At 38.3% G+C, this 16,308-nt stretch overlaps 1 protein-coding gene across 7 annotated transcripts in view; it reads left to right on the plus strand.

Moving 5' to 3' along the window:
- Nucleotides 1-16,308, plus strand: part of Cdk19 (cyclin dependent kinase 19) — a 142,153-nt gene that overhangs the window by 62,704 nt on the left and 63,141 nt on the right. For 5 of the 7 annotated variants that reach the window (XM_070010562.1, XM_070010561.1, XM_070010560.1 and 2 more), the window contains one exon: nt 2,917-3,057. The exons of the other annotated variants lie outside the window; for them this stretch is intronic. In XM_070010562.1, coding sequence (XP_069866663.1) covers nt 2,917-3,057 — 141 coding nt within the window. The remainder of the gene's footprint in view (nt 1-2,916; nt 3,058-16,308) is intronic. 7 annotated transcript variants of the gene reach the window in all.

Raw genomic sequence — 16,308 nt, forward strand, 5'->3', positions numbered from 1 at the left:
GCCTGGGCGCTGTCCTTGCGTCCTTGAGCTCAAGGCAAGTGCTCTACCACTTGAACTACAGCACCACTTCTGGTTTTCTTGAGGTTTATTGGAGATAAGAGTCTCACGGACTTTCCTGCCTGGGTTGGCTTTGAACCGTGATCATCAGATCTCAGCCTCCTGAGTAGCTAGGATTACAGGTGTGAGCCACAGTGCCCGGCTTATTACAGTGTTTCTTTTCTTTCTTTTTTCTTTTTTTGGTGGTTGTGAGGCTTGAACTCAGTGCTTAGGCACTGTCCCTGAGCTTTTTTTGCTCAAGGCTGGCTCTCTCCTACTTTGAGCCATAGCTCCACTTCTGGTTTTTGAGTAGTTAATTGGAGATAAGAGTTTTGGGGACTTTCCTGCCTGGGCTGGCTTTGAACTATGATCCTCAGATCTCAGCCTCCTGAGTAACTAGAATCACAACCCTGAGCCACAGGTATCCAGCTTGTGTTTTGTTTTCAATTAGCGTAGATTAGTTATACAAGGAAGGGTTTCATTGTGACATTTTTCATGCATGTATACAATGTGTCTTGCCAACTTCATTATTGCAATGTTTTAGTAAGCCACAAGAGAAAGTGGGTATAAAAATTTGAATGTGGTCTTTTAAAACATTTATTTCAGGGCTGGGAAGGTGGCTCAGGGTAGAGTGCATGGCTTGTATGCATGAGGCCCTGGGTTCAATTCTTCAGCATCATATAAGCAGAAAAAAAACAGAAGTGGCACTGTGGCTCAAGTGGTAGTGCACTAGCCTTGAGTTGAAGAGCTGAGGGACAGTGCCCAGGCCCAGAGTTCAGGCCCCACGACCAACAAAAAGGAAAAAAAAATTCGTTTTTTTTTTTTCATTTTTTAAAAATTTTTATTTATTTTTTTATTGTGAAAATACTGTACTGAGGGGTTACAATTACATGGGCAAGGTAATGAGTACATTTCTTATCAAGCATTGTAGCCTCCTTTGTTTCCTTCCCATCTGTTCCCATCCCCCCCACCCCAATTCTCCCCACCCCCCCCATCCCCACCAAAGTTGTAAAGTTCGTTTTAGACATAACTTGTACTTCTCATTGTTGCAACGGGTCCACCTGTATCCTTATTTAAACGACTTGTTTTTCACCTTCCCCTCCACAAATTATACTGACATCAAATACAGTGAAAGCGGGAGTTATACTGTGGGGGAGGGAAAAAAATATTTCAGTGGGATTAAATTCTCTATTTTCTTCCTTCTTCTTTTTTCTCTGTTTTTTTTTTTTTTTTTTTTTTTTTTTTTTGTGGGGGGTCTGGTCATGGGGCCTGAACTCTGGGCTTGGGTGCTGTCCCTCAGCTCTTCAGCTCAAGGCTAGCGCTCTACCACTTGAGCCACAGCACCACTTCTGGCTCTTTTCTTTTTGCTTATGTGGTGCATGCAAGGCAAGCACTCTACCACTGGGCCACCTTCCCAGCCCCTTTCTCTGTTTTGATTTCTTGATTTTTCTGTTTTGATTTACTGATTCCTAGAAATAAACCTTAACTCATTTTGTGCCAAAGAAACATGGAACTTAATAATTTTAATGTCCAAATAGTGATGTTATCCAAATGCACTAAATACTATTTATAGAAAACACAGTTAAACAAAATTCTGACGATAAAAAATTCTGTCAGTAGCAGAAATGACTTTTATATATATATCTATATATGTTAAAAAAAACCCTATAACCTATAACCTATATATATCTGTATAGGTTAAAAAAATCTATATTTTTCAGTTGTGGGGCTTGAACTCTGGGCCTGGACTCTGTCTCTCAGCTCAAGGCTAGTACTCTACCACTTGAGTCACAGTGCCACTTCTGGTTTTCTGAGTGGTTTAAAAGGAGATAAGAGTCTCACAGACTTGGGCTGGGAAGGTGGCTCAGTGGTAGAGCGCTTGCCTTGCATGCCTGAAGCCCTGGGTTCGATTCCTCAGCACCACATAAGCAAAAAAGAAAAAAACCGGAAGTGGTGCTGTGGCTCAAGTGGTAGAGTGCTAGCCTTGAGCTGAAGAGCTGAGGGACAGCGCCCAGGCTCAGAGTTAAGGCCCCACGACCAGACCAAAAAAAAAAAGAGTCTCACAGACTTTCCTCCTTGGGCTGGCTTTGAACTGAGATTCTCAGATCTCAGCCTCCTGAGTAGCTAGGATTATAGGCATGAGCTACCACCAGCATGACTAATGTATTCCTTTTTTTTTTGTTGGTTGTGGGGCCTGAACTCTGGGCCTGGGCGCTGTCCTTCAGCTCTTCAGTGCTCTACCACTTGTGCCACAGAGCCACTTCCAGCTTTTTCTGCTTATGAGGTGCTGAGGAATCGAACCCAGGGCCTCATGAATGTGAGGCAAGCAACCTACCACTGAGCCACCTTCCCAGCCCATGACTAATATATTCTTAGGCAGGCATTTAAACCTGGACTCATTTTGTGTTTTACTTCTATTTAATAACAATATTGTTTTAATAATTCTGGCTATTATAACCCTATATTAATATTGGTCACATTCACCTCCAAAATAGATAATTTTGGTTGAACTTATTCAAGCTATTTTCTTTGTGTCATTATTGGTCTTTAAAAATAGTGGTTTGTTTTTTTTTTTATTTGTTTTTTGTCCATCATGGGGCTTGATATTCTGGGCTTGGGCACTGTCCCTGAACTTTTGTGCTCAAGGCTAGTGCTGTATCACTTTGAGCCACAGGTACACATCTGGTTTTCTGGTGGTTAAAGTCCAAGAGTCTCTTGGACTTTCCTGCCTGGGCTGGCTTTGAACTGTGATTCTCAGATCTTGACATTCTAAGTAGCTTAAAAATAGTTTTAAAATAGACCACTTACAGATTAGATTTTGTTCTATTGGCATTTTACAGAGATTATATTATTATAGTTTGCTTTATTTTTAATTTTTAGCATATTATTAAATTTCATCGTGCATCAAAAGCAAATAAAAAGCCCATGCAGTTGCCGAGATCTATGGTTAAATCCTTACTTTACCAGATTCTTGATGGTATCCATTACCTCCATGCAAATTGGGTGCTTCACAGAGACCTGGTAAGTGTGTTTCTTTATAATTCATCAGTGTTATTTGTTCTATTAAGAAAGTCTTTTCTTGGTACATTTGTTTAAGAAAAAAATAGAAAACTTGAAAATACACACAAGATGGGCTGGGAAGGTGGCTCAGTGGTAGAGTGCTTGCCTTGCATGCCTGAGGCCCTGGCGCTGTGGCTCAAGTGGTAGACCGCTAGCCTTGAGCTGAAGAGCTGAGGGACAGCGCCCAGGCCAGGCCCAGAGTTCAGGTCCCACGGCCAGACCACCCCCCCCCCCAAAAAAAAAAAAGAAAATACACACAAGCAAGAAGAAGGGGTAAAAATTCCCTTTAGACATACAATCAACATTTGCCAGTTAACATTTGGTCTGTTATTACTCGATTATATTTATGCGTAGCTGTAATATGTCCATATATATATATATATATATATATATATATATATATTTTTTTTTTCTGCTCTTGAGGCTTGAACTCTGGGCCTGGGCACTATCCCTGAGCTCCTTTGACTCAAGGCTAGCCACTTCTGATTTTTTGTGTGGAGATAAGAATCTCATGGACTTTCTTGCCTGGATTGGTTTTAAACCGCAGTCCTCAGATCTCAGCTCCTGAGTAGCTAGGATTACAAGTGTGAACCACCAGCACCTGGCCAGTATGATTTTTAATAAATGATTAATGTATAATTTTAGTGGAGTAGTTGCTATGTAAAGCAAGTCCATATAATTTTTGTTCTTTTTATTCTTTCTCATTTTTAGTAAAAATATTAAAAATTTAAAACTTAATAGCTGGGTACTGGTAGCTCATGCTTGTAATCCTAGCTTCTAAGGAGGCTGAGATCCGATGATAGTGCTTCAAAAACCTGCCCAGATAGGAAAGTCTGTGAAGCTCTTACCTACAATTACCAAGCAAGAAGCCAGAAGTGGAGGTATGAGTCAAGTGGTAGAGTTCTAGCCTTTAATGAAAAAACTAAGGTTCCATGCTCAGGCTCTGAGTTTAAGCCCCAGTACTGGCACAAAAAGGGAAAAAATAAAAGTAAAACCTGAGTATTTGTGTTTTTCTTGTTAAGACTTAGGCTGAAAGAATGCCATTATACCTGGTGGAAAGAATGTTGTCACCAGTGTTTCCTCTTTCTCCCTTTCCTTTCCTTTGGCTTAAAGTCAGGGCCTGGCTGTTTCTAAGGAGCTATAGCTTCACTTTCATCTTTTTAGTGCTTCATTAGAGATAGAAGTCACAATCATTCCTGCCTGGCTGGCTTTGGACTGCAATCCTCAGATCTCAGCCTCCTGAGTAGTTAGGATTATAGAAGTGAGTCACTGGTATGGTGTTCTGCTTGATTTTACTTGTTATTTATTAAACCTATAATAAATTTGTTAATATCAAATATTATGCTTGGTGTTCATCTTTACATTGTTGTCATTTTAGTTGATATTGATGAGAGCTTTTTGAGGAGACAAGACTATTTTTGTGAGTTGGATATTTTATCCTGCTACCACACAAGTGATTTCATGATCATGTATTGTTTAGGTTTTTGAGAAATTTTGGGATATGGTAGTATAAGTCTAGGTAGATTCTAGTCTTTCAAGAGAATTATTTATTACAGATAAGCTAAATACATAAAGATATCTGGTTAGTTGTGGCATTACATTGAGGGCAAATGATAGGGGCCACAAATAGTACAATTGTCATTTTAACAGAAACAATTTACTGTATCATTTTTAACTGTAAGGTTTTCAAGACTTTTATCTAACCACCTTCTAACCACCTTTCTTTCTTCTTTTTTTTTGTCGATCATGGGGCTTGAACTCTGGGCCTGGACGCTGTCCCTCAGCTCTTTAGCTCAAGATTAGCGCTCTACCACTTGAGCCACAGTGCCACTTCCAGCTTTTTTCTGCTTTTGTGGTGCTGAAGAATTGAACCCAGGGCCTTATGCATGCAAGGCAAGCACTACCACTGAGCCACCTTCCCAGCCCACTACCTTACTCTTGTGTTTTGTTTTGTTTTTGGGTCCAGTTGTGGGGCCTGACCTCTGGGCCTGGGCGCTGTCACTCAGCGCTTCAGCTCAAGGCTAGTACTCTACCACTTGAGCCACAGCACCACTTCCGGCTTTTTTCTTTTTGCTTATGTGGTGCTGAGGAATCGAACCCAGGGCTTCAGGCATGCAAGGCAAGCGCTCTACCACTGAGCCACTTTCCCAGCCCGACCACCTTACTCTTAAACATGCTTTAAAATTGTTTTTAGGAATCTGAGGTTATTTTTAATCAATATTAGAGATGGTGTTTAGATATTAATTTGCTGTACAATATGTGAGTTATATTTCTAAGGTTATAATCACGTTTGAATCATTAACAAGAATCTTTTGTTGAGGATTAAGGGCTCTTATTTCCCAGTGGTAAATTTTGTTCTAAACAGAATATTTTTAATATGTTTGTGAAATTGTCATCTGACTGTCCACTGATAAAATTCAGTAGGACCAGGACTCAGTTTTCTCCCATCTGAATTAGCTGCTGCTTTAGTGTCTTTTCTTTTGGTTCTGGTATTGTCTCTTCCTCTCACCTAGAAATTTCTTACCTATTTGCAGACCCTTCATTGCCCTCCAACTTCAAAGGTTACCACATTCTTTCAGTGCCATGTCTAAACTATTTTCTCTGAACATGTTCTCTATTTCCATGCCTATTGTTTCTTTATAGTTTATGCCATTTTTGCTTTTCTTGTATTATGTACTAGTCTGTTAATTTGTCTCCTTGCTGATAATCTCTTTTCTTTCATTCCACAGTAGATCTGCTATCTGTTTATTTACTTAGTCTTTTTTTTTCATCTCTGTATTTGATACTTTGTTCTGAACTCGGTCTTATCCTTCTAAGAAGGGAATCTACCATTTGTGCCACTTCATCAGCCATTTTTGCTTTATTTTTCAGGTAGGGTCTTGATTTTTTTTTGCTCCAGGCTAGCTTCAGAATGCTGTCTGCCTCCCTCCTATACCTTCTAGATTCCTGGGATCATGGTTGAAATGTGGTCTTGCTAAGTTTTTCCCTTGTGTGTCCTTGAACCATGATTCTCCTGATCTTTGTCTCCGAATACCTAGGATTATAGACATGAACCACCATACCAAGCCTGAAATAGGTTGTCATTGACAAACTAAAGCTCTAGTTTATTTGGCTTTCAGAGTCTTATCACATATAGCCCCAGCTGCTGAATTTGTCTCCATTACTGTCATCTTTCACCTACATTCTACTATCAAACTATTGAGTATTCCCCATATACTCATGAGATTTCATGCCTCCGGTGGCTTTTTTTTTTTTTTTTTTTTTTTTTTTTTGGGTCTGGTCGTGGGGCCTGAACTCTGGGCCTGGGCATAGTCCCTCAGCTCTTCAGCTCAAGGCTAGCACTCTACCACTTGAGCCACAGCGCCACTTCCAGCTTTTTTCTTTTTGCTTATGTGGTGCTGAGGAATTGAACCCAGGGCCTCATGCATGCAAGACAAGCACTCTACCACTGAGCCACCTTCCCGGCCCCTCCATTGGCTTTTATTTACCATTTTACAACTTCTTTGTTCTTGCCTCCATATATTCAAATGCTATCTGTCTTTCAGAGCCCAGCACAAATGTTAAAACTTATCCTCATATCCACCTCTACTTAGAAATAATCTCCCATTGTTACTGGATCCTGATATAGTTAATCTTTATTTGTTTATAATATTTATCTCTGAATATTGTAGTAATTGTTACAGGTGTCTAGAATATCTCCTATATTGTAAACTTCTTGAGGAAGGCAGGGTTGGTGTTAGACTTTTTGTATACCATTACTCCTGTACACTTGGGTGTGAGAAACTACCTCCTCAGTGAGAAGGCCTCAGTGAGAACACATTATGATGATGATGTTTTCAATTACTTAAACACAGTTATTAGTGGATATTATTTTTTTTGTGGACAGTACAAGTATGATTGCCTTAAAATTCTTTTTCAAGGAACTTATAGTCTGAGAGAAGAATATGACATAGACACAAGCAGTGATGTCATCAGATAGTGAGAGAGAAAGTGATTATAAACGATAAATGCTATTCAAAGTCAAAAAAGCTTCTGGGTGTGGGAGTTAATAAAGGAATGCTTTAGAGAACAGGTGGCATTTGAGATAGACTTTAATGAATGAGGAAAATGTTAGAGATTTAGGAGATGAAAGAAATTTGAAAGAGTATTGATATTAAAACTCTGAGGTAAGAAAGTACTTGGATAATCTCTGAAAATGTGAATTTTGCCTGGATCATCTATGGATAATTGGAGTACTGTGAGGTAAGACTAAAAAGATACAGATTGGAGCTTGACTGAGGCAGACTCTGTTAGTCTAGGGAATTTGGAAGGTCTGTTTGATTGCTTGTTTTAATGAATTGAAAATTTATGTGCAACAGCATAGACCCCATTCCCACAAACTAAAAAAAATCACTACAAGTTATATGAGCTATTACTTCCTTGTCCATGGCATAAATAGAGTATTGGTATTAAAATGTATTGAATGTACTTCTGACATGCCTAGTGCTAGTTTATATTTTACCTGTGCATTTATTGAATGTGTCTGCTGTTTAAGTAAGTAACTCTGGGATAACTTACCTAGTTCTTTTCACTAATCAGGGGTTTTGATAGCTGCATCTATTTTCATGCTTTGCCAAAGTATTTTCAGTAGTTATAAACTCTGTGCTTTGCAGATATATTCTGTAACAGATAAAGAAATATGTGTAAAAGATAAATATAGCATTAAAATACAATACAAATATTGAAAATGATTTTTAGTGAACTTATGAGTAAAAGTTGCTGCTTTAGTCAATGAATCAAAGGATATAGTGTTTTTTTTTGTTTTGTTTTGTTTTTGTCGGTCATGGGACTTGAACTCAAGGCCTGGGTGCTGACCCTGAGCTCTTTTCCTCCAGGCTAGTGCTCTACCACTTTGAGCCACGGTACCACTTCTGGTTATCTGAAGGTTAATTGAAGAGTCTCATGGACTTTCTTAACCTGGGTTGGCTTTGAGCCATGATCTTCAGATCTCAGTCTCCTAAGTAGCTAGGATTATAGGCATGAGCTTCCATTGCTCAGCTTTGGATATAGTTTTTTTTTGGTTGTTGTTGTTACTGTTGGTTGTGGAGCTTGAACTCAGGGCGTAGGCTTTGTCCCTGAGCTCTTTCCCTCAAGACTAGTGCTCTACCACATTGAGCCACAGTGCCACCAATGCATTTTGAGTTGTTAATTGGAGATAAGAGTCTCAGGGGAACTTTTTTGCCCTGGCTGGCTTTGAACCATAGTTCTTAGATCTCAGCCTTCTGAGTAGCTAGGATTACAGGTGTCAGTCACTGGTGGCTGGCTGAATATAATTTTTCATACTATATCTTTTACAGATATTTAAATATGTTCACTATCTCTAAATAAGCATTTGATATGAAAAACCTGAAAAAGCCACACAAGTAAAGTGTTAAATATAAATATACAATATAATAACATAACCAAGAAATTTCAAAAGTGAATAAAAACCAGAGTTTGGGCTGAGTGCTGGTGCTCATGCCCGTAATCCTAATTACCTCAGGAGGCTGAGATCTAATAATCATGGTTTGAAGTCAGCCTGGAACGGAAATTGGTGAGACTCTTATTTCTGATTACACACACCACACACACACACACACACACACACACATTGGTGAGACTCTTATTTCTGATTACACATACACACACACACACACACACACACACACACACACACACACACACACACACACACACACACACACACACACACACACACACACACACACACACACACACACACAGAAGTGGACCTGTGGCTCAAATGGTAGAGTGCTAGCATTGAGCAAAAAAAGCTAAGGGACAGCACCTAGGCATTGAGATCAAGCCCCAGCACTGGCACAAACAAACAAAAACAGTGTTTGGGGTTTTATCCACAAAAAATTTGTTGATTTTCATTATGATTGATATCATATCTAGAACGACATTTTAATTATGAGGTTAAGATCTAGAATTTAATACAACATCTAGAATTTACAGTTATCAAAAAGATTACTTAAATTGAGAAATCACTTTAAAAGAAAAGGAAAAAGAGCTAAATATATTCATCTTGGCTAGGAGTGAAGGAGAGACATAAGTCTATAAATATTTGGACCTTGTAAACACTAAGGTAGAAAAGATGTATTTGAATTTTACAGCAGGGTATAGCTAAGAGTAAGAAGATGAAATATACGATGACTCATTTTATGAGATTACTATTTCTGGTTTTGTTTTTTTTGGGGGGGGGTTTGGTTGTGGGGCCTGAACTCTGGGCTTGGGTGCTGTCCCTCAGTTCTTCAGCTCAAGGCTAGCGCTCTACCACCTGAGCCACAGCGCCACTTCCGGCTTTTTTCTTTTTGCTTATGTGGTGCTGAGCAATCCAACCCAGGGCCTCTTGCATGCAAGGCAAGCGCTCTACCACTGAGCCACCTTCCCAGCCCTGAGATTACTATTTCTGGTAGATTGGAAGAATGCCAAGGTACAATTCATCTTGTTTTTAAAATTAGGAGTTTTTTTTTTTTTTTTTTTTTTGGTTGTAGAGCTTGAACTCAGAGTTTGGGCACTGTCCCTAATATCTTATGTTCAAGGCTAGCATTCTACTACTTTGAACCACAGCACCACTTCTGGTTTTCTTGTGGTTAAAAAGTCTCAGAGACTTCTTAAACCCAGGCTGGCTTTGAACTGCAATTCTCAGATCTCAGCCCTCTGAGTAGTGAGGATTATAGGTGTGATCCACCAGCACCAGGCTTTTATAAGCTTCTTGAGGGTAAAGTTCATATCTCACAGATTGTATTGTCCTGGTGTTGCCATAGAATTTCAGGAAAGCATCTGGCACTTTCTCGTTCTTCAGCAAAGGCACAGAAATGCTTGTTGAATGTTAGTATTATTAAGTAGATCAATAATTCCTTAATTCTAAAATATTTCTACTGGATCAGTGACATAAGCTAAAATATCAAACAGTTTCGTCTGTTATATTCCAGAATCTTGCACATGATAAGCATTACTAGTTTTTTTTTTTAACTGAATGAAGAATTTAAATGAATGCTTCCCAACCTAGCTCTCTGTTTAAAAACAAAAACTTGTGTGAAGGTTCTATACCAAAACTTCACTTAGGTTTGAATAATAGTTTTTCACACTAAAAGGTATTTGTGTGTGTGTGTGTGTGTGTGTGTGTGTGTGTGTGTGTGTGTGTGTGTGTGTGTGTGTGTTCATGTGTTTGTGTGCATGTGCACACACAGGCATAAGCCAGTCCTGGGGCTTGAACTCAGGGTCTGGGCACTGTCCCTGAGATTGTTTGCTCAGGGCTAGCACTCTACCACTTGAGTCAGCTCCACTTTTGGCTTTTTGGTGGTTAAATATAGATGAAGAGTCTCATTGATTTGCCTTCTCAGTCTGGCTTTGAACCTTGGTCCTCATATCTAAAGTGTGAGCCACTGGCACCCAACACTCATGCCCTTTCATAATGAAATGCATTCATGAATGCATTCATAGTTTAATCACCTCTCAGGGGTCCCACGTATTAACACTGTTGGATTAAGTTTCTAATGCATGCTTTTTGGGAGAAATATTCAAACCATAGCAGGCACTAAGAGAGTATGATCAAGGCTTATTCATAATTTATAGCAATGGCAGTTATGGAACCAAATGCCATAGAGAGAAGTCCCAGTACTATGTGGGCTGTGGTTATTTCTTGGAAGAATTAATTTGAAGTATACTATTTTATTAATCCTATGTGGGTAAATTTTATATATAATAAGATACACTTTTTAGGGAGGAGTAGTACAGGGCTTTGAACTCAGGGCCTTGTGCTTGCCAGACAGGCACTTCTGAGTCATGCCCAAAGCCTTTTTTATATATTGGTTATTTTTGAAATATGTTTTTGTTTCCTGGCTTTGCACATACCTAGCCACAATCCTCCTGTTTTAGGCTTCCTCACATAGATGGGGTAACAAATACACACCACCACACCCAGCTCTCTGTTGAGAACTTTTCTTCCTAGCCTGCTTTCAAACTACAATCCTCTCAGGCTCAGCCTCCAAAGTAGCCAGGATCACATGCTTGAGCCCGTGCTTGTCCAGTTTCTATACTTATTTTAGTACAAATCAGTAAGTTTTAACAAATGATTAACCAAGTAATCACTAACACAAGTGTTCTATTTCACCAGCAACAAGATTCCTTATTGAGAATGAGGGGATTTTGTAGGCAAAGATTATTGACTTGTTTTACCAGATTAGAAATGATGTTTTTTGTTGTTGTTGTTGTTTGTTTCTTTTTGGCCAGTCCTGGGGCTTGAACTCAGGGCCTGGGCACTGTCCCCTGAGCTTCTTTTGCTCAAGGCTAGCACTCTATTACTTGAGCCACAGCACCACTTCTGGCTTTTTCTGTTCATGTGATACTGAAGAATCGAACCCAGGGCTTCATGGGTGCTAGGCAAGCACTCTACCACGAAGCTTCATTCCCAGCCTGAAATGATGGTTATTTTATGTGAATGTATTGACAACTAAGTTTATATCTGACTAGAAGACTTCTGGAAGTGAGGGCCCTAAGTCAGTTAAGTACTATTCATTTCTCCAATGTGCTTTTACTCTCACAATTCTGGCCTGGAGTGTATCACTGGGAAGTGGAATCTAATGTGTGTGCCAAGGGAGAGTATACTGGCTGAGGTTCTAGATCCTTTTCTCTGGAACTATTTCTTCATCAGTAAAACAAGGGGCTCATTTTGGAATTTCTCCAACATTCTTAATTTTTTATGATAATAAGAGTGAATTGTTCTATTTGCATATGAATAGCACAGATGTAAATAGAAAACTACTTTTTCTAAGTGGTGCTTCTGAGGATGGACTGCTGTGGTTAATGAAGAGCATAGACTCTAAATGCCTTTTTAGTATTATTCCTGCTACTATTGATATCAATGTGGAATATATCTTTTTATTAGCATAAATTAGTTGTGCAAGAGTTTCATTGTGGTATTTCTATACATACAAACAATGTATGCCAACCAACATCATTCCCCACCCCCATACAGATTCCTTTCTCCCTTTTTAAAACATGGAATATATGTTGATTATTTTCTTTTCCTGACCTTAAAGTTAGGTACAATAGCTTTCTAGATTCATATGTTTGTCTTACATTGAGCTTTTTATAATGATTGCTTTTTATTGATTCTTGTTAAAGAAAAGAAAAGCTTATCTCTGCTGCTCAGGCCCAAAACCACTTCTAAAAGGCAGACAAAGAAGTGCTTTGTTAACTCTTGGCAGTACTGGATTGCCAGGCAATGTTTATTGTTTAGTTTGACTAACATAAGTGTTATATTACAGATCTTGCCAACTTAGTTTAAGGTAAAATGAGATTAATCACAGCATTTAGTATTATAGGCTACTTCTGATTTACAGATAGCCTGGATCAGGCTGTAAATATGAAACTTACGACTAAGAAAATGTTTTCATTTAAACATTTTAAAAGATTCTGTGAATAGAAAGGTTTATCTAACCCTTTGACACTAATAGTATTACCAAATGTAACAGTTATTTAAATTAACTTATTTGTAACTGGATTTATTTGGAAGAAGTATTGGGTTATGGACTTAAAAATATTTGTGTCAGAAACAAATTTTGACTTCCTAACATACTTGACACTGGAAATACAGGGATTAGTAAAATACAATTCCTTCCTTGAATGGGTGGTACATTGCGGGGAAGATTCATAAGCAGATAATCATAAAACAAGTTTTGAAATAAATTACAGGGCAAGGGTGTAGCTCAGTGGTGGAATGCTTGTCTTGCATACACTTAAACTGTAGATTTGATCCCTAGCATGCATAGGTAGGTAGGTAGGTAGGTAGGTAGGTAGGTAGGTAGGTAGGTAGGTATGTAGGTAGATAGGAAGGTAGGTAGGTAGATAGATAGATAGATAGATAGATAGATAGATAGATAGATAGATAGATAGATAGATAGATAGATAGATATTACTTAAGGATTAGAGATAGATATTATTTAAGGATTGGCTAAGTATAAGTTACTAAATATATAGAAGAATACCTAATCAATTAGTATGAGGCTTTCTTGGAGAGGACTATACTAAGGATGAGTAGATATATTTATTCATTAATAAGGTAAAAAAGATAGGTCAGGGAGCATTACAGGCAGAAGAGACAACATAAAACATAGGGTAAGCAACTATAAGCAGCTGGGTACCTTAGGCTTACACTTGTAATCCTAGTTACTCAGGAGGCTGAGATCTCAGGATCATGATTCAAAGCCAGCCCAGGTAAGAAAGGCCATGAGTCTCTTACCTCCAATTAATCACTGAAAACTCAGAAGCAGCAGTGTAGCTGAAGTGGTAGAGCACCAGCCTGACAAGTGGGGGACCATGATGTCAAACTGCATGCAGTACCACCAAAACAAAGTAAAAAAAAATAAGTTTGCTGGGTGATAGTGGCTCACACCTATAATCCTAGCTACTTAATAGGCTGAGATCCCCAGGAGCACAATTTGAAGCCTTACCTGGTAGAAAAATCTCCCCAAGGCTGCATCTCCAAAATAATGAGCAAAAAGCAGGGCTGAAGGTGTGAGTCAAAGTGGTATTGGTAGAATGCCAGCTGAGCAACCAAACTGGGCTGAGGATTGATATGCTCTGAGGTATGAAGGGCAGAGTGGAATTTAAACTGCTTTTATTTGGCAATTTGGGCAGGGAAAAGTAAAAAATTAGGGTGGACAAGTTAAGTATGTGATAATTGTGGAGATGGCCCATATGTAGTTGACAGACATATCTCTTAAAATACATGAAAGTTAGAGTCCTAGAGGTTGTTAGCATATACCTGATTTTTTTTCAACTCTAGAACAAACTAAAATCAGAATTCTAAAAAGCCCATATTCAGAAATGAGCTTGACATATTTTCTGACAATTGTAAGACTGGGATGTTGCCTGTCACAGGACACTGATGCCCATGGATTTCAAGTCAATTCTTCAATTTAGTCATTTATTTGTTCCCTCATTTAACAAATGTCTATTAAATATTTATGTAGGATGGGAAGGGGAAACAAAGAGGAGGCAACAATGCTTGATAAGAAATGTACTCGTTATCTTGCCCATGTAATTATAACTCCTCTGTGAGGTATTCTCACAATAAAAATAAATAAATAAAAAAAACAAAAAAATATTTATAGTGGCAAGGTTTTAATAGCTACAGTGACAAAACTATGTATCTGTGCTTTGGGAGTTACAAGCACAAAGATCAGATTCTCTGTTTTACAGTTCTCTGTTATCGAATTAATGAGGTTATTTGAAGGGTAAACAGATACATTAGACTAACACTATTAGCAAACACCCACTGTCCTAGCTAAAGAGAAGAAAACATAGCTCTTACTCTTAGGTGATTATTTGGCCTATTTGCTACAATTCAAAATCTGACTTGTTTAGGATGAACAATAAAAAACAGTGTGTGGAAAGGAACATGAACAGAAGATCTTCTGGGAATATACTTCTGTATCAAATGAAAGGGGAATTGTGCCCACTATATTTAAATAAAGTATGGGAATAGCCATTATTATCTCTCCTGGACTGTGTTTCAGAAACTAGTCTAATTGATACTTTGTTTTTGTTCTGGTCAATTATGTTGTATTTTTTTCTGTTTTTTTTTTTTTAATTAGTACTGATAAAAGTCATAAGCTTTATATTTTTTATCCCAAATGTTCTGGAGTGGGGAATACAAAGCAAATAATTATGTATCTCTAAGGCTATTGTATTTGTGATGTGTTGATTATGGAAATAAATTTAACTCTGTAAAAAATTGTTCCTATAAAAAGAAAAGGCAATGGCTGGGAAGGTGGCTCAGTGGTAGAGTGCTTGCCTCACATGAACGAGGCCCTGGGTTCAATTCCTCAGCACCACATATGGAGAAAAAAGCTGGAAGTGGCGCTGTGGCTTAAGTGGTTAGGGTGCTAGCCTTGAGCTGAAGAGCTGAAGGGACAGAGCCCAGGCCCAGAGTTCAGCCCCCATGACCAACAAAAAAAACAAGTCTGGATTAAAAACGTCATGAATATAAATTTAAGATTTAATAAGATTTTATAAAAATATAGGGAGTTCAAGAATAGCTTTTGAGTAATTATATTATTTATCATACTTTCCCTCTGACTTTTGGCTTTAAAATACTATTTTAACTAAAATGAACTTAGTAGCAATGATTTGTCTCTCTGATTTTATTGCTGATAACCGTTAGGCATTTAACTCCTGCCATTTCTTCTGTTTCTATGGTAACTAAAGTGTGCAAACCCAGCAGTATCACTTTCTTTCACAGCTGGCATTTTGTGTGTTCACAGTAAAAAGAAGAGTTTTAGCAAAGCATAGTCTGTGTTAATTGGGATGTAACTAGGTCAGAACAATTTTGGTACCCTTTCATCATCCTTTTAGATTTGTGTGAGGGTAGGAGTGTGTCTGTATGCACTATAATTTCTTTTTTTTTTTTTAAACACATATGCTTTCAATGAGATTAATCACCCCTAAAGTTAGCCTTTTGAAAACTAAACATTTATAAAAAATTTCAGTGTAGAATCTTGAGGATGGGATTGAGTTGTTCTAAGACTTGCCCTATCGCCTTGTAGGACCTAGATTATGTTCATTAAGAGAAATGTAATGATTGATGTGAAAATTCTTTGAACAGTTAAACATATTTTAATGGTGACTAGATAATTAATTTTGTTGGAATTGCTATTTTTAAACATAAATGTCTTGTGGTCTTAACATTTATCTACTTGTTCTGAAGGGGGCAGATAATCTAAAATAAGGGATGAATATTTGAGATTTTTTTTTTTTGCCAAGTAAGGTGGCACATAGTAATCTAGCTACTCAGGAGGCAGAAGTAGGAGTATTGCAGTCCAAGAGCAGCTGGGCAAAGACCCTGCCTAGGAACAAATTATAACAAAAAAGGATAGAGGTGTGGCTCAAGAGATAGAGCACTTGACTAGCAGTAGGAGGCCCTGAGTTCAAACCTCGGTACTTTTCCTTCTTAAAAAATAAAAAGATGAAATAGGCTGGGACTGTTGACTCATACATCTAATCCTAGTTACTTAGAAGGCTGAGATCTGAAGATAGTAGTTTTGAGCCAGTCCAGGCTTTGAGACTTTTATTTGCAGTAAACTGGAACTGGGGGAAGCTTGGCTTAACTGGTAGAGTACAACCATAAGAAAAGAGCCCATCAAGAATGGGAAGTCTCAAGTT

The sequence above is a fragment of the Dipodomys merriami genome, unplaced genomic scaffold (assembly GCF_024711535.1).
Source record: "Dipodomys merriami isolate MVZ:Mamm:240054 unplaced genomic scaffold, mDipMer1.0.p SCAF_8, whole genome shotgun sequence".
In the NCBI taxonomy this organism is placed as follows: domain Eukaryota; kingdom Metazoa; phylum Chordata; class Mammalia; order Rodentia; family Heteromyidae; genus Dipodomys; species Dipodomys merriami.